Source organism: Rhinatrema bivittatum, chromosome 9 (assembly GCF_901001135.1).
Source record: "Rhinatrema bivittatum chromosome 9, aRhiBiv1.1, whole genome shotgun sequence".
Classification (NCBI taxonomy): Eukaryota; Metazoa; Chordata; class Amphibia; order Gymnophiona; family Rhinatrematidae; genus Rhinatrema; species Rhinatrema bivittatum.
The window spans coordinates 17,723,976-17,742,773 of record NC_042623.1 but is presented as its reverse complement, the minus strand read 5'-3'; the positions used below and the strand labels follow the sequence as shown (position 1 = coordinate 17,742,773).

General features: G+C 45.3%; 1 protein-coding gene across 3 annotated transcripts in view; it reads left to right on the top strand.

The window, feature by feature from the left end:
* The window catches only part of TASOR2 (transcription activation suppressor family member 2), a 236,780-nt gene that overhangs the window by 99,539 nt on the left and 118,443 nt on the right, over positions 1-18,798 (top strand). For all 3 annotated transcript variants that reach the window (XM_029617192.1, XM_029617191.1, XM_029617193.1), the window contains 2 exons: positions 17,369-17,441; positions 17,544-17,642. In XM_029617192.1, the coding sequence (XP_029473052.1) occupies positions 17,369-17,441; positions 17,544-17,642 (172 nt within the window). The remainder of the gene's footprint in view (positions 1-17,368; positions 17,442-17,543; positions 17,643-18,798) is intronic.

Here is an 18,798-nt window from a genome sequence, read left to right as displayed (position 1 = left end):
GTTTTTTATTTTTAATTTAGTTTACCTTTCCCTGCACCTTCTCCAGTTTTGCTAAATCTTTGAGATAGAGAATTGCACACACAGTGGGGTCCTATTCAGTAGAGTGATTAGTGGACAAGTTATCCAGCTAAAGTCCTGGTGAATATATTTTGTTTAAAGCTATCTGCTTACATATAGCCAGATAACTTTAACCCTATCTGGTCATAGTTTCATTATGGTTGGTTAGGCCTAAAGTTATCCGGCTTTGTGTGACCTGATACCCAGATACGTTCAAAGATATCCAGGTAAATGTACGCTTCCAGCATTATTACCAGAGTGGTGGGGGGTGGTGCTGGGGGAAAGAAGGGGGAGAAGGGTAGGAGGCCTGGGCCCAGCAGCACTAATATCTCTGTATAGAGGTTGGGGAGGAATCCTGGCTGGGAGGCCCACGACTGGGTTTGTTTTTGGTTTTTTTTTTTTTGGTTTTCAGGAGCATTACTTACCCAGATATCTTTGGTAGCTAAGTTATCTGGCCACACATGGCCCGGATACCTTTAGTCTAAACTTATCCCGGCTAACCTAGCCGGATAAACCCGCTATATGGGTAAGTTAGCTGCATAACGCAATCCCTCCCAAGAATGCGCCTTTTTTTATCCAGTTAAATTAGAATTTAGATAGATAAGTGGCTTAATATGCCAAATGTGCCATTTAGATGGATCATTTTTGAGTATGCACCTTAGTGTGCCCTTGTTATCTTACACCCCCAGACTGTTTAATCCATGTTATGTGCTGCTATTGACAGCATCTCCTCCCAGACCCGAGAGAGAAACCAGAATCCCCTGAGTGGAAAAGGCAGGGTCAGAGTCATTTGCCCCAGAACAAACACAACTTACTGTCATAGTACTCCAGGCATTTTGCAGGGACGCTGCTAGGCCAGGTGTAGTCAGCTGGCTCTTTCCCATATACATTCCCCCTAAACTCCACCAGCAGCTGCATCGGATCCTGATTTCCATTTTCAGCTGCTTACCAGTGAAAGTGAAACAGAAACTTCTCTTGCCTGTTGTATTTGTGAGGAGCATAAGAAGTGCTGGGCAGAGTCAGACAAAGATTCAGATAACTTTATTGGCCTGGCAATTTTACATGTGTTGCCAAAGTCATATACAGAACGATTGCAGTGGAAGGGAAGAAAATTACAAAATGGTAACAAGCCAAGTGAAGATTAGAGGTCACAGAAAGTACAGCATCGGGGACAAGTCTCGGGTTTTGCTGCTGGTCCATATTGTCCCTGGCCTGGTAGCAGTATACCACATATCTTGCTGCCATAGCAGCTGTTTTTCCTCTCTTCCCCAGGATTATACAGAGGTCCATATTCAGAGGCATTTAGCTAGATCAATGACTAATTATCCGGCTAAATGAATATTTGGGCACTTATCTGGATATCTTATTATCCAGCTAAAACCTAGCCGGATAACTTAGAGGCAATCCGGGGGCATTTTGGGGAGGAGTTATGTTAGCTGAGTAGTTATCCATCTAACTCCGATATTCAGAGTTGGCCAGATTGATTTATTTATTTAAAAGTCTTTTATACCGATGTTAGTCGAAACATCACCTCGGCTTACATGGAACAAAAGCAACGGAAATTACAAGTGACAGGGGAAGGGTAAGGGGTACAAAAAACCATAAGGAGAGCAGAGAAGCATAGGAACAAACAACAAGTTAACTATAATGTCATAAGAACAAGGTCATAGTCAAATTCAGGTCATGATCCATCACAATTCAATATTCATCAAGGGTGTTAACTTATCAAGGGTGTTAACAGATAACTTATCGCAGTCTGGTTGTACCAAAGAGCTATCCTAAAGTTAGCTGGCTAAAGTTGTCTGGCTGCACTGTTGAATATCCCTCCAAAGTTAGCTGGATACATTTATCCAGCTAGTTGGATAAACTCTATTTGGACAGTGACTGAATATGTAGCCCACAAAGTTTTTTTTCTTGCTCACTCTGTGGGAGGTCTGAATATTCTCTGTCAGCTTTGGAAAATGCAAATCTCTGATCTCTCTCTATTTTGTACAGCACAGAGGAAATGCATTTCTGCTTCTGTTTCTCCGATGTTGCATTGCCTACAGAGTCTGTCTTGGGGTTTCCAGTTCAGTGTTTCTCTGACAGTGGCCAATCCCCATCACTTGGAAGCCATGCCCAAGAAATCCTAATGGGGCAATCCATTTCCTGCTGTTAATTCCCTGAAGTAAGAGTTTCGTTCCCCAAGCCTATCTTGGCTTATATTTGTTAATGGACCTGTCTTCCAAAAACCTGTCCAAACTGTTTTTAAGCCCAACTATGAAGTTCATATTCAAAAGTCATTTAGACAGATAACATAATCATTATCCATCTAAATGGCTTACCCGGCTATTTTCAGAAGTTAGATGGCTAGAATTTAGCCGGATAAGTTAGGGGTGGTCCAGGGGTGTAGCTGGGAGGCGTTATTATCTGACTGGGTAACTCCAGTATTCAGGTAGCCAGATGACTTATCTGGCTAAGTCTGATCAAGTCAAAGAGCTGTGCTAAAGTTAGCCGGCTATAGTTAGTTGGCTGGCTATAGTCAATAGTGTGGCTGCAGCGGGCTAACTTTGCTCTCTGGATTGTGTCTGAATAAGGACCTCAAAATTACTGGCCTTGACTGCATCCTCTGGCAACAAATTCCACAGCTTAATTGTGTGTTGAGTAAAAAAAAAAAAAAAAAACTTAAACATTTTTTTTTTTTTTTTTTAAATCTACTAGCAGTTATTTTCTTGGAGTGTCCCTTAATCCTTGTCCTATTTGAAAGAGAATGAAATGTTCCCTAACACTCCTGATTTTATGCACCGCTCATATCCCCTCTGTCATCATTCCTCCAAGCAGAAGAGCCCCAACCTGTTTATCCTTTCTTCATAAGGAAACCATTCCATCCATTTTTCTGTGTTTTCTACTTCCGCTATATCTTTCTTTAATTGGGGAAACCAGAACTTCACACAATACTCGCAGTATGGTTGTATCATAGATCTGTAGAAAGGCATTATGATATTCTCTGTTCCTTTCCAAATAAGTTCTAATGTTCTATTTGCTTTGCATACTGAGCACGAAAAAGGTTCTTTGCATGTATGAGCTAAAAATTTAGCTTGCATGCTAGAATGCTACTTAGTGGTCTAAGCACACAACAAATTATTATCTTGAGTGATCAAGTGCTATGGTAATTTCCTAGCGTGTAGCAGATGGACTCAGGACCAATGGATATAGTGTACTCCTGATAGCAGATGGGAGACTGAGTCAGATTTCAAGCTGTCAGCCTACATATACCCGTGCAGGAAGTTAGCTCTTCAATATTTCTCCATCTCCAAAGCAGAAGGGACACTACACACACACTTGCACATTGTTAGAAAATCCAAACCAAAGAAGAAAGAAACCTTACCTCTACAAGACGAGCCCCGCTCTCCTGCGGTGATACCTAAGGGTCCCTCCCCCAGTCGAGAATTCCTGAGGTGATTTCCGAGATCCCTCAGAGGTAAGCCTCGGTCCGGTAGCCGGTTCCCGGTGTGGACTTAGCCCCCAGAGTGGCTGAGAGGCAACGGGTGCAATACAGAGCGCGGCGGTGAAGGTATTTTCCCTCTCCCCCCGCAGCGGAGACCGCCCGGCACGAGACCAGGAAGCGCCGAGACAAGGTAAGGTAGAAAACTTTTAGTCTCCGGTCTCCAAGGCTTGGTTAGCCGCACAGATCGTCCTTCCGGCGTCTGTTAAATCGGGTTGAGCAGCCCCGTCCGGGCTAGACCCCAATCTGATGCAAGGGTCGTCACACGTGGAGACCCTCCGGGGGGGGGGGGGTCGCCATCTTGCTCGTGTGGTCGTCGGCGCCATTTCTCCCCCTTGATCGCCTTATTGTCCACACAACTGAGCCATGCGCACAGCGGTGAGCCAGGCGCATAAACGACTTGTGCGCACAGCGGCGCGCGCATCGGTGCTGGGCACACAGCGGTGCACGCATTGGTGCCTGTGTGCAAAGCGCACACATCCCCGCCAAGCGCACAAATAGCGGTCTGCACGCACATCATTGGCGCACAACTAAGTCTCCCGGCATGCGCACCTACATGCACAGACGAGTTATGAGCCACTCCATGCGCACAAATCATGGCACCGCCGGCCAAGAAAGCCAAGGGACAAGCCCTCTGCCCACCCTGCAACCTGAGAACTGCGCAACCCGAAGTGGCCTCTGCCCTATGTCTGCAGTGTGAAGAGACTCAGATGGAACCGAAGCAAGCCCCCCTCAGCCAGTAGAGGGATCCGGCTCCACTAACGATAGTACCCCGGACCTCTGTATCTCCGACTTGGCTCCTACCCAGATGGGCACCTCGGGGGCCTCCACTGGATTCAATATAGGCCCAGGGACCTTTTCCTGGGTGGAATTCTTCAAAGGGTTGCAAACCTTTGTCCAGGCGCAATCGGTACCTCCGGCGACACAGCCCCAGTCTCCACCAGAAGCGCAAGACCTTCCAAGCACTTCTCGGACCTTCCGAGACATGCCCCATCCAGGCAAACGTCTCCCCTTAGGGGACACAGACACCTCGGGGGAAGAGTCTGACTCCCTGGAGGAAGGGGAAATCCCTCCAGGGATGGAACCACACCGAACCATGATGCGATTCTTCTCCAAAGACGAGTTACCAGATCTCGTGTCTCTGACCCTCAAGAGTTCCAGGGGTGGGCAATTCTGGTCCTCGAGGGCTGCAAACCAGTCGGGTTTTCAGGATATCCTTAATGAATATGCATGAGAGAGACCTGCATACACACTGCTTCAGTTGTATGCAAATCTATTTCATGCATATTCATTAGGGGTATCCTGAAAACCCGACTGGTTTGCAGTCCTCGAGGACCGGACTTGCCCACCCCTGCTCAAGACGCTGGCCATTCCAGGCGCAAATTCCACAGTGGAGCCAAAGACGAACCCAGTTTTGGTCGGTCTCCGTCAGGCCTCATGCTAACTCCCAATGCTGCAGGCCATACAACAGCTGATCGACCTGGAATGGAATGCCCCGGAGGCCAGCTTCAAAGGAGGACGGGCACTAGAAGCCCTATACCCCCTGGAACCCACTACCAAAGAACTCCTACGGTTCCCAAAAGTGGATGCCATGGTCTGCGCTATCTCAAAGCACACCACCATCCCAGTCAAAGGAGGAGCTGCACTCAAGGATCCCCAGGACAGACGTCAGGAATCCATCCTTAAACAGTCATTTGATGTTGCAGCAATGACCCTGCAGATCGCTTCTTGCTGCGCCGTTGTGACACGTGCCTACTTGCTTCTCTCCAGGGACGCAACCACCTCCACTGAAATATTAGAACTGGTGATATCTTTCCTCTTGGATGCGACCTCTGACCTGGTGCGCAACTCAGCCAGGGGCGTCTCCTCCGTAGTGGCAGCCAGAAGGCAACTATGGCTCCGAAATTGGTCAGCTGACGCAACTTCCAAGACGAAGCTCACAAGAATGCCTTTTAAAGGATCCCTCCTGTTCGGAAGCAAACTGGAGAAGCTAGCCAACAAATGGGGCAAATCCCCAGTACCTCGGTTACCGGAGGACAGGAACAAAAGAAACCAGCATCCCTCTCCCCGAACAACCAAGGGCAGAGGAGCCCAGCGTTTTAGACCATACAAAAACACATACCAAGCACCTCGCTCCACAGGCAGGGCCCAGTCCTTTCGGAACAGAGACAACAAGAGGGGAGCGGGCTCAGATACAGGCCCCAGCCGCACCTCACAATGAGAATCAAGAGACCTATCCACAGGAAGAAGTCATGGGGGGCAGACTTTACCCTCTTCTACCAAAGATGGGTCAAGATAATGTCTGACAAGTGGGTCCTAACCATCATTTGAGAAGGATACTATCTGGACTTCCACAGCATCCCTCCAGACAAATTTGAGAGATCACAGTGCCACTCCCTCTCCAAGAGGACGGCAGTGGAAACCACACTGACAAAACTACTCAGCCTAAAGGCGATAATACCGGTGCCCAAGCACCAACTAAATACTGGTCACTATTCCATCTATTTTATCATCCCCAAGAAGGAGGGGAACGTTCAGGCCCATCCTGGATCTCAAGACCCTCAACCGCTACCTGAGGGTACCGCACTTCCGCATGGAAAACCTAGGCTCAGTCATAAGGGCAGTACAACCAGAAGAATTCCTGACTTCACTGGATCTATCTGAAGCCTATCTCCACATCCCGGTCCACCACGACCATCAGCGCTTCCTACGCTTTGCGATACTGGACCATCATTACCAGTTCTGGGTGCTACCCTTTTAACTAGCTACCACCCCTCGGGCGTTCACCAAAATCATGGTGGTAGTGGCGGTGACACTGAGGAAAGAAGGAATCCTCGTACATCCGTATCTGGACGATTGGCTGATCAGGGCAAAATCTCCAGAGGAAAGATACCAGGCTACCACCAGAGTCAAGAATCTACTGCAGAATTCTCGGGTGGGTCGTCAACACAGCCAAGAGCTGCCTGCAGCCCTCCCATTCACTAGAGTACCTGGGAGTCCAGTTTGACACCAAACAAGACAAGGTCGTTCTTCCCCCTACAAGGAGAAGGAAACTCATGGACCAGTTGCGAAAACTGTTGAACCATGCTCGCCCCAAGGTATGGGACTACCTCCAAGTCCTCTGTCTCATGACATCAACCCTAGAAGTCATTCCATGGGCAAGGGCCCACATGCGCCCACTACAAAGTTCCCTACTGTCACGATGGAACCCGATGTCCCAGAACTACTCCATTCGCCTCTAGGTACCGGCAGAAGTTCGGACCCAGCTCCAGTGGTGGCTTCAGAAAGACCATCTGAGCAAGGGAGTAAGACTGTCCCCACCGACCTGGATCATGCTCACCACGGATGCGAGCCTGCAAGGGTGGGGAGCCCACTATCAGGAACTGACGGCCCAGGGGCAATGGGACAAGGAAGAGTCGAGATGGAACATAAACCGACTGGAAGCTCGAGCAGTCAGACTTGCCTGCCTGCAATTCAGTCACAGACTCCAGGGCAAATTTCTGTCATGTCGGACAACGCCACAACAGTTGCCTACATCAACTGCCAGGGAGGAACCAGAAGCCAACAGGTGTCCCTGGAAATAGATCCTCTAATGGCGTGGGTGGAAGCAAACCTGCAAGGGATCTCAGCTGCCCACATCGCGGGAAAAGACAAAGTCACTGTGGACTGCCTCAATAGAGAGAGTCTAGACCCAGGGGAATGGACGCAATCGACCACAGCCTTCCAGTTGATAGTAAACTGCTGGGGAACTCCAGCCATGGATCTCCTGGCAACCCGGTCCAATGCCCGTTCCCAAGTTCTCCAGCCGCAGACAAGACTCGCAATCCCAGGGAATCGACGCCCTCGTCCAGACCTGGCCGCAGGAAGTCCTGCAATAGTACGCCTTTCCCCCATGGCCACTACTGGGCGGGATCATCCGCAAGATAGAACACCACAGGGGGCTAGTACTTCTAGTGGCCCCGGACTGGCCAAGAAGGCCATGGAGCACAGACATGTGAAGACTTCATGCGGGGAACCCTCTGTGCCTACCTCCACACAGGGCCCTTCTCCAGCAAGGACCGATCCTCCACGAAGACCCAACTAGATTCTCTCTTACGGTCTGGCCATTGAGAGGACTCGCCTGAAGAAGAGCGGATACTCGAGGGCAGTGATTGACACCTTGCTCCGAGCACACAAATTCTCCACGTCGCTAGCTTACATATGAATATGGAGACTATTCTAAGCCTGGTGTGAGGACCGCGAGATCCTTCCGCTGATGGTCAAAATCCCCATAATCTTGGAATTTCTGCAGGATGGCTTGAAGAAGGGGTTGTGCCTCAACTCCCTCAAGGTTCAGGTGGCCGCGCTGGCCTGCTTCAGAGCCAAAGTGGATGGCACCAGTCTATCAACCGATCCAGATGTTTCCTGCTTCCTGAGAGGGGTCAAACAAATCCGACCACAGTGGCCGGGGCCCCTATGGAATCTCAATCTAGTACTAGACTTCCTAGCGGGAGCTTCCTTCAGACCTACTTGCAGTCTGTCACTACGGCTACTGACCTTAGACTGCATTCCTAGTGGCAATATGTTTAGCCCATCGCAACTCCGAGCTTCAAGCCCTATCCTGTCGAGAACCATTCCTCAGGTTCACACCAGGATCCATACAACTACGCACAGTCCCCTCTTTTCTTCCGAAGGTGGTTTCTCAATTTCATCTAAACCAAACCATATCGCTACCATCTCCAGACAAACATAAGGACTCGGAAGAATCACGCCGTCTTCGCCATCTAAACATCGGCAGACTCCTTATCCGATACCTGGAAAGATCAGAATCTGTTCGAAAGACGGACCACCTATTCATTCTTCACAGCTGGAAGAAACAAGGGGAAGCGGCCTTGCGGGCAATCATAGCCCTCTGGATCAAAGGAGTAATCAAGTCAGCCTACGTAGAGGCAGGGAAGCCTCCACCTCTACAAGGCAAGGCCCATTCTACAAGGGCTCAGGCAGTGTCCTGGGCAGAAACCAAGATGCTGTCGCCTGCCAAGATCTGTCTGGCAGTGACGTGATCCTCCATACATACCTTCTCCAGGTTCTACCACCTGGATGTCCAGGCCCGGGAGGACACAACCTTTGCAAGGGCAGTACTAAGTGGGCCATGGGCAGCCTTCCACCCGGTTCGGGAGTAGCTTTTGTACATCCCATTGGTCATGAGTCTACCTGCTACACGCTAGGAAATGGAGAAATTACTTACCTGATAATTTCGTTTTCCTTAGTGTAGACAGATGGACTCAGCATCCCACCCATGGCTGCCCCGAAATCCAGAAAACTCGGTGACAATCCCCGAGAACAAGACAAGAACAGGTAAGCCAGGTATTACCACTAGTTCAAGACACCCATAGTTACTGGGTGTCGGCATTTCTTGGTTGAGTGCACTGGCAGTCTCCAATTGGAAATCAGTTTAACCAGTCCTAATTAATCAAGTTAACCAAGTTAATCAAGTTATTAAAACACACATATATCCACAATTGCTTTTCGAGGAGAATACTGAAGAGCTAAGCTTCCTGCACGGGTATATGTAGGCTGACGTCAGCTTGAACATAAGAACATAAGAAAATGCCATACTGGGTCAGACCAAGGGTCCATCAAGCCCAGCATCCTGTTTCCAACAGTGGCCAATCCAGGCCTTAAGAACCTGGCAAGTACCCAAAAACTAAGTCTATTCCATGTAACCATTGCTAATGGCAGTGGCTATTCTCTAAGTGAACTTAATAGCAGGTAATGGACTTCTCCTCCAAGAACTTATCCAATCCTTTTTTAAACACAGCTATACTAACTGCACGAACCACATTCTCTGGCAACAAATTCCAGAGTTTAATTGTGCGTTGAGTAAAAAAGAACTTTCTCCGATTAGTTTTAAATGTGCCCCATGCTAACTTCATGGAGTGTCCCCTAGTCTTTCTACTATCCGAAAGAGTAAATAACCGATTCACATCTACCCGTTCTAGACCTCTCATGATTTTAAACACCTCTATCATATCCCCCCTCAGTCGTCTCTTCTCCAAGCTGAAAAGTCCTAACCTCTTTAGTCTTTCCTCATAGGGGAGTTGTTCCATTCCCCTTATCATTTTGGTAGACCTTCTCTGTACCTTCTCCAACGCAATTATATCTTTTTTGAGATGCGGCGACCAGAATTGTACACAGTATTCAAGGTGCGGTCTCACCATGGAGCGATACAGAGGCATTATGACATTTTCCGTTTTATTCATCATTCCTTTTCTAATAATTCCCAACATTCTGTTTGCTTTTTTGACTGCCGCAGCACACTGAACCGACGATTTCAATGTGTTATCCACTATGACACCTAGATCTCTTTCTTGGGTTGTAGCACCTAATATGGAACCCAACATCGTGTAATTATAGCATGGGTTATTTTTCCCTATATGCATCACCTTGCACTTATCCACATTAAATTTCATCTGCCATTTGGATGCCCAATTTTCCAGTCTCACAAGGTCTTCCTGCAATTTATCACAATCTGCTTGTGATTTAACTACTCTGAACAATTTTGTGTCATCTGCAAATTTGATTATCTCACTCGTCGTATTTCTTTCCAGATCATTTATAAATATATTGAACAGTAAGGGTCCCAATACAGATCCCTGAGGCACTCCACTGTCCACTCCCTTCCACTGAGAAAATTGCCCATTTAATCCTACTCTCTGTTTCCTGTCTTTTAGCCAGTTTGCAATCCACGAAAGGACATCGCCACCTATCCCATGACTTTTTACTTTTCCTAGAAGCCTCTCATGAGGAACTTTGTCAAACGCCTTCTGAAAATCCAAGTATACTATATCTACCGGTTCACCTTTATCCACATGTTTATTAACTCCTTCAAAAAAGTGAAGCAGATTTGTGAGGCAAGACTTGCCCTGGGTAAAGCCATGCTGACTTTGTTCCATTAAACTATGTCTTTCTATATGTTCTGTGATTTTGATGTTTAGAACACTTTCCACTATTTTTCCTGGCACTGAAGTCAGGCTAACCGGTCTGTAGTTTCCCGGATCGCCCCTGGAGCCCTTTTTAAATATTGGGGTTACATTTGCTATCCTCCAGTCTTCAGGTATAATGGATGATTTTAATGATAGGTTACAAATTTTTACTAATAGGTCTGAAATTTCATTTTTTAGTTCCTTCAGAACTCTGGGGTGTATACCATCCGGTCCAGGTGATTTACTACTCTTCAGTTTGTCAATCAGGCCTACCACATCTTCTAGGTTCACCGTGATTTGATTCAGTCCATCTGAATCATTACCCATGAAAACCTTCTCCATTACGGGTACCTCCCCAACATCCTCTTCAGTAAACACCGACTGACTCCGTCTCCCATCTGTTATCAGGAGTACACTATACCCATTGGTCCTGAGTCCATCTGTCTACACTAAGGAAAACGAAATTATCAGGTAAGTAATTTCTCCATTGGTCCAAAGCAAAAGGACCAGTTGGTATGGGGGCATTTCATCCCCTAGTCAAGCATGTTCCTTCCCCTTGCACACAGCCCACCACCTGCACATACATTGAGGCATGTCCTTTCAAGGCCGGCACCCTGACCCAGATTGGTCCCCTAACATGCTGGTGAAGTCTCTATACTCTCTGAACCCAATTCTGTCATCCTGGCACCCCCGCCAAGACCATGGTCAATGTTCCATCAAATGTTTGAAATGCTATGTGCACAAAATTTTCTTTTGTGCAACTTTTTATAAGTTGAGTTCAAATGTGTGCGCTACAAGCCAGTATAATGCAAATATCGGGATTTCTTGTGCACACTGTGTTTGCCGTGCGCGCAGGGGTTCTTGACCTGTGCGCGTGTGCACAGCGTAGGGGAAATGGTGACCCTGATCCCTCTAAAGGCATCCATCACATTCCAAGACTCCTGACTTCCCCTACCCCCAAAGATACCCCATCTCCCTTCAAGACTCCAATCCCCTCCTCCCCACCAATCCTTCCACTGAAGGCATCACGGATACCTCCTCGCCAAGAATTTTTATTCCCCCCTGAAGGCATCCTGTCGCCTTCCAAGATTTTGATTTCTCCTCACTCAGGACCCTGATTTCCTCACCACCCCCTCCAGCCCCCATGATAATAGTAAAGTGCCACATTTGGTGGAGCGCAGCAGTATCATCAGGAGGGCTATTCTAGACTGCCCTTAAAGATGGGACTCTCTCTGGAAAAATAAGACTATATTCTGTAGTGGTTGGATGGGATTGTTCAGTATGTTTCTGGGGTTGGGGTCTTAGGTGGGGGAGGAGAATAAGCCAGAAATGGGGTCTTTGGTGTGGAGGGGTGGGTATTAGAATGCCTTTGGGGGGACTTGAGTTGTTTGATAGTGCAGGGACTGCATCGCTGTGGTTGGATGGTGTCTGAAATGCTGGATTGAGAGGGTAGCACAATGTGTGTGCTTTATAGGGGTGTGCTTGGAGGAGGATGCACATGATTGGCTGAGTGGGGTGGGGGGGGGGGGTTATGAAGTCCCCCATGTTAACTGGTCCTTTCGTTTTGGGCTAGCTAGCACAGGGAATTTTGAGGTGTACATTTGCGCTAAAAGGTTAACATCTGGTTTGAGGAAGGTGTTGATCTTTAGCAGGCCCATTGTAAGTAATAGTAGGAGGAGAGTATACCACACTATTACCATGTGCCTGTTAAAGCTAGTTTGCATACTGTGATAAATCATTTATATGCAGGTGCATGCTAATGTCCTCTGATCCTGGTTTAATGTGCACATCCTAATCTGTGCAGGGGTGGAGAACCTCTGGTTTTGAAGGCAAAATAAGTCAAGTTTTCAAAATATAACGAATATTCAGAAGATACATTGTAGGCAGTGCATGCAAATCTATGAATATCTAATGCATATTCATTGGGGATGTCCTGAAAATCTGACCGGTGTATGGCCCTCAAGGACGATGCATCGGTCAGGTTCCTCAGCCCTTGCCTTACTGCATAGACCCCAATGACAGGTCATTTTTCCTAAGTAGCAGCTCCTAATGTGGAGTCCGGCATTGTGTACATAGTATTAGGATAATTTTGTCCTATGTGCATGACTTTGTCTTGGTCCACATTAAATGTAATCTTCCATTTAGATGACCACTCTCCCAGCCTTGCACGATCTTCCAGCATATCCTCAGTCTTTTCGTGTTGTGTAAATTTGATCACCTCACTCATTGCTCCCTTTTCCATATTGTTACTAAATATGCTAAGCACTGGTCCCAGTACAGATTCTTTGGGCACTCCACTACTGAAGGGGCTAATAAAATGTGGATAAAGGTGAACCAATAGATGTGGTGTATTTGGATTTTCAGAAGGCATTTGACAAAGTCCCTCATGTGAGGATTCTAAGGAAACTAAAAAGTCATGGGATAGGAGGCAATGTCCTTTCATGGATTACAAACTGGTTAAAAGACAGGAAACAGAGTAGGATTAAATGGTCAATTTTCTCAGTGGAAAAGGGTAAACAGTGGAGTGCCTCAGTGATCTGTACTTGGATCGGTGCTTTTCAATATATTTATAAATGATCTGGAAAGGGATACGAGTGAGGTGATCAAATCTGCAGATGACACTAACTTTTTTAGAGTAGTTAAATCACATGCATATTGTGATAAATTGTAGGAGGAGCTTGTGAAATTGGAAAATTGGGTGTCCAAAGGGCAGATGAAATTTAATATAAGCAGGTGTAAGGTGATGCATATAGGGAAAAATAACCCATGCTGTAGTTACACAATGTTAGGTTCCATATTAGGAGCTACCACCCAGGAAAGAGATCTAGGTGTCATAGTGGATAATACTTTAAAATCGTCAGCTTAGTGTGCTGCAGCAGTCAAAAAAGCAAACAATGTTAGGGATTATTAGGAAAGAAATGGTAAATAAAGTGGAGGATGTCATAATGCCTCTGCAGTTCTGGTCGCCACATCTCAAAAAAGATATAGTTACACTGGCGAAGGTACAGAGAAGGGCAATCAAAATGATAAAGGATATGGAACGGCTCTCCTATGAGAAAAGGCTAAAGAGGTTAGGGCTTTTCAGTTTGGAGAAGAAACATAGAAATGACAGCAGAAGAAGACCAAACGGCCCATCCAGTCTGCCCAGCAAGCTTTCGTGCTTTTTTTTTCTCTCTCATACTTATCTGTTACTCTTGGCCCTTAGTAACCTTTTGGTTCTATTTCCCTTCCACCCCTGCCATTAATGTAGAGAGCAATGTTGGAACTGCATCAAGTGAAATATCTAGCTTAAGGAAATATCTAGCTTAAGGAAAAAAGAAAAAGAATGGAAAAAAAATAAAACTAACGAAAACCTAACAAAATACAGAAAACACTTAGCATATTATAAACAATTAATTCTCAACACGAAGAAACAGTTCTATAGCTTCAAAATAGAAAAACATGCAAACAACCCAAGAACATTATTTTCCATAGTAAGAAACCTCACCAATGACAGTTCTGAATCTCCACAAGACCTTCCAGAAAATAGATGCAACGAGGTTGCAATGTTTTTTAGCGATAAAATCAAAAATCTAAAAACAAAAATCCCAAATACAGCAAAACAAGTAATTAAAATGAAGGAAAGAGATGTTATGCAATGGTCAACATTCAATGAAGTATCAGAAATGGAAATTGAAACTATGCTAAAAAAACGTAATCCTGCACCCCATGCACTTGACACAATTACAACTGCAGACATAAAAAAAGTAGCGAACACTGTATCACCAACACTGGCAAAGATCGTTAATCTATCCCTAGAGGAAGGATCCATGCCTGACGCACTAAAAGGAGCTATCATAAAACCTATTTTAAAAAAGAAAAACAGTGACCCACTGAACCTGAGTAACTACAGACCAGTATCAAACCTACCCTTAATCGCAAAGTTAATAGAAAAAACTATACAAAAGCAACTAGCAGAACACCTAGATAACAATAACATCCTTTATCCATCACAACATGGCTTTCGAAAATACTGTAGCACAGAGACACTTCTGCTTGCACTTACAGACAACATCGTGAGGGGATTTGATAACGGTAAACATTACATTCTAGTGATGCTTGACCTGTCAGCAGCATTTGACACGGTAAATCATGACATACTCTTAAATAGACTAGAAGAAATAGGCCTAAACAACAAAACTATCAAGTGGTTCAGATCATATCTCAATGACAGATATTTTCAGGTATAAATTAAAGACGCTATATCAAAACAAAATAAACCTTCAAACGGGAGTACCCCAAGGATCTGCCCTCTCCGCAACACTTTTCAACATATACTTACTACCACTATGCCACCTGCTAACTGGTCTGGGAATCACACACTATATATACGCTGATGATATCCAATTAATTTTACCCATTGACGACACAATTGAGAAAACATTAAACTTAGCCAACATGTATCTAGATATCATCAAACAGCTACTAAACCAAATGGAATTAGTAATTAATATAGAGAAGACAGAATTCTTACATTTAGAGAGAAAAAATACGGAAATCAAACATAGTCCAATCACACTAAAAAGCAATCAACAAATAAAACTTGCAGAAAAAGTATGGAATCTAGGAGTAATAATTGACCCCGAATTAAGCTTAAAACAACACATATCTCTAAAAGTAAGAGAAGGATATGCTAAACTCATGGTCCTCAGGAGACTTAAACCACTTCTGACAACGGCCAACTTTCGATCGGTACTACAAGCATTAATATTTGCAAGCACTGATTATTGTAATGCACTTCTACTAGGTCTTCCATACACCTCACTAAGACCATTGCAGGTTCTGCAAAACTCAGCCGCAAGAGTCTTAACTGGCAAAAGTAAAAGAGATCACATCACCGAAACACTGGCTGAACTACACTGGCTTCCCATTGAACAAAGAATTCAATACAAAACACTGTGCACCATACATAAGTTAATACATAACGAACATGCAGACTGGTTAAATACAGCCCTACGTGTACACATCCCTAACAGAAACCTAAGGTCAGCAAACAAAGCACTCCTAACCATTCCATCAGTCAAAACTGCAAGACTAACACAGGTACGAGAGAGAGCATTATCACTGGTAGGACCCATACTATGGAACTCCATGCCCCTAAATTTAAGACTACAAAAGACAGCAAAACCTTTAGAAAAGGTTTAAAAACCTGGCTCTTTAAACAAGCTTTTCAGAAAGAGAAGGGAGAATAGAAACCAGGGACAGGCAAAGCACGATCAATAAAAACATCCACACACACTGCTGTATTCACTAAGTGTGTAGTCTTTAAAGGACAAGTCACAATTTTAAAGTTAATTCTGTAATAAAAACCGAGATAGAGACATGGACATGATTAATTACATTTAACACTATTGATCACTAACTATGTTACTGAACCTTATGGCACTCTTGTAAATGTGCAAATCACAGTGTCATTAATTTTATGTGCCTTGATGTAAACCATTGTGACGGTATAGAAAAGATTTAAAATAAAATAAATAAATAATTAGGGGTAGTAACCGCCGCAATAAGCAAGCTACACCCATGCTTATTTGTTTACTCAGACTATGTAATTCAGCCCTTGTTGGTTGTTGTCTGTATATAGATCCACTTTTCTTCATTCCCCCCTGCCATTGAAGCAGAGAGCTATGCTGGATGTGCATTGAAAGTGAAGTATCAGACGGCTGAGGGGGGATATGATAGTGTATAAAATCATGAGAGGTCTAGAATGGGTAAATGTGAATCTGTTATTTACTCTTTCAGATAATAGGACTAGTGGGCACTCCATGAAGTTAGCAAGTAGCACATTTAAAACAAATCAGAAAATTCTTTTTCACTCAACGCACAATTAAGCTCTGGAATTTGTTGCCAGAGGATGTGGTTAGTGCAGTTAGTGTAGCTGGGTTTAAAAAAGGTTTGGATAAATTCCTGGAGGAGAAGTCTACAAACTGCTATTAATCATGTTGTTAGGGAATAGTCACTGCTATTACTGGCATCGGTGGCATGGGTTCTATTTAATGTTTGGGTACTTGCCAGATACTTGTAATCTGGATTGGTCACTGTTGGAAACAGGATGCTGGGCTTGATGGACCCTTGGCCTGACTCAGTATGGCAACTTCTTAATGACTTTTCTTCAATGGGAAAACTGACTCTTTAGTCTTAGTGTTTGTTTCCTATCCTTTACCAGTGACAAATCCACAATGGGACATGGCCTCCTGTCCCATACTTTTTAATTCCCTCAGGAATCTGTCATCGGGAACTTTACCAAATGCCTTCCGATAATCCAGATAACTCTTATCAACTGGCTTACTTCGGCAGGCCACTGTAGCTTCTTCACATTCATCATATCAAAACGACTCAGTAATTGAACAATTCATCCGGTACAAGGAACACACAGAACGGCCTCTGCTGCAGCCTTGCCCAGACCCCCAGCTCACCAGGCACTGGAGGGCAGAGGTCCTGGTGCTTATGCGTCCATTCATTACACTGAGCGCTGGAAGAAACAGGAAGTGAATGTGCTGCTCGATGAAACCTGGCAGACAGTGGCCCCAGATCTCTGCAGCAGCCATGCTCAGCTTTTGCTATAGTGTGTTACATTCTTATTAATCTTGTAATCTGCTTTGTATTAGGTCACTGAAAAATGCAGAATAGAATTGTTGTAAATACATAAATAAGAGCAAACAGGGGTCCCATTCAGCAGCAACTAAGAAGGTTAGGGGGAGAAGAGGTTTATTTATTTGACTGTATTGCCTAAAATGCCTCTTTAAAACGCTCCCATCCAGTGCAAAAACCATGCCTTGAAGCAATTAGATTTTCTTCCACTGTCTTTTCCTTTTGTTTTTAGGCAATCATCAGATCTTTAAATGATCAGGGATTTCTTATCTTAATTACATCTTCGGTTTTAACATCTGGGAAAGGTAAGTACTGTAAAACAACCCTCCCAGCAAAATGAGAGTGTGTGTGAGTGACCTCTCCTGACTTGTATATTTTACACCTTCTTTCTTCTTGTTTGTTCACAGAGTTTGATGTGCAGTTCTCCACTGGTCTTCTTGCTCTGTTTATATTCTCTTCCTCCAGATTATTGGGTCTGCAAGGCAGGAGACCTGTGGTCTCATCAGGTGGGTGGCACAGTAATTCTGCGCTCGTGTTTTCCTTGTGCGGCTGCGGGATCAGGAAGTCCTGCCCAGTCATTAGCTGAGAAATACGTTAAAGCGACGTCCTGGGAGGAACAGAGTCAGCAGAGTCCTGGGTTACTTGTAGTCAATAGAATCTGATTGTTCCACGCTGCATTCGTGATGTCATTCATGACCTCATAACCAACATGAACCAATTGGATGCCGGCAGCGGGAGCTATTTGCGGCATTGTTACTGAGGGTTCAGCAATACTGCAGAGGAGCTGTGTAAAGGACTTTACCGTGAAAAGTAGAACTGCATAGCGAATGGGCAGTTTTGTTTGCTGCGCGTGCTTTCGAAGCACTGTGTAACGTGCAGAGGGTGTAGCTCTCTGTTGAAGCGGCAAACGTCAAACTTCCTGGGTGCAGGACATCCTTGCTATGTTAGAAAAGGAGTGTAGACCATTGTATGTGGGGTTAAACCTGATTAAAATTCAGTGGCTGGAACTGGGAATTGGGTACGGTAAATAGGGGGAGACTTGGAGCCCACTAGATATGGGGAGACTGCCAGAGATTTTCTGCATGCGCAGTTGGAGATTAAACCATTCACTAAAATGGCAGGAGTATTGCACAAATGCCTCCTCAGCACCTATGGACTTTTACTGTAGTAAGGCTCATCCCCTCTTCTGCTCTGAGGAAGAGGGCACTGCTGCTGTTGGTCAGGTTCTTCCGTCCACTAGATTTCAGGCTTTTTGGAAGCAAATGAACCTTCCAAACGGAGGCCTGTATGGAGCTATGTATAGTATGTGATGTCCTATTTCCGCTGGCCTTGCCCTTTCTTTATTGCATGGGGGAAAGAGGCTTTTGACCCTCCATGGTTTGCTGTTTTCATCTGACGTCATAAGGCTTCTGCTCCTGGGAACACAGCAGCAGAGATTGCAGGCGCGAGTGACGAAGCCATTTAAGAGCAGATCCTTTCAGAGGGCCAGTTCCCTGTAAGTAAACGGATCAGTCCAGACTCCTGGGTTTATTCATCCCTGCCAGTAGATGGAGACAGAGAAAAGCCTCGCTGACACTGCTTGATAAGCCCTGGTGCCACCTGCAGTAGTTCAGTATTTCTCTGTCTCCAGCAGATGGCTGGTGCATAAACCTGTAGTTGTTC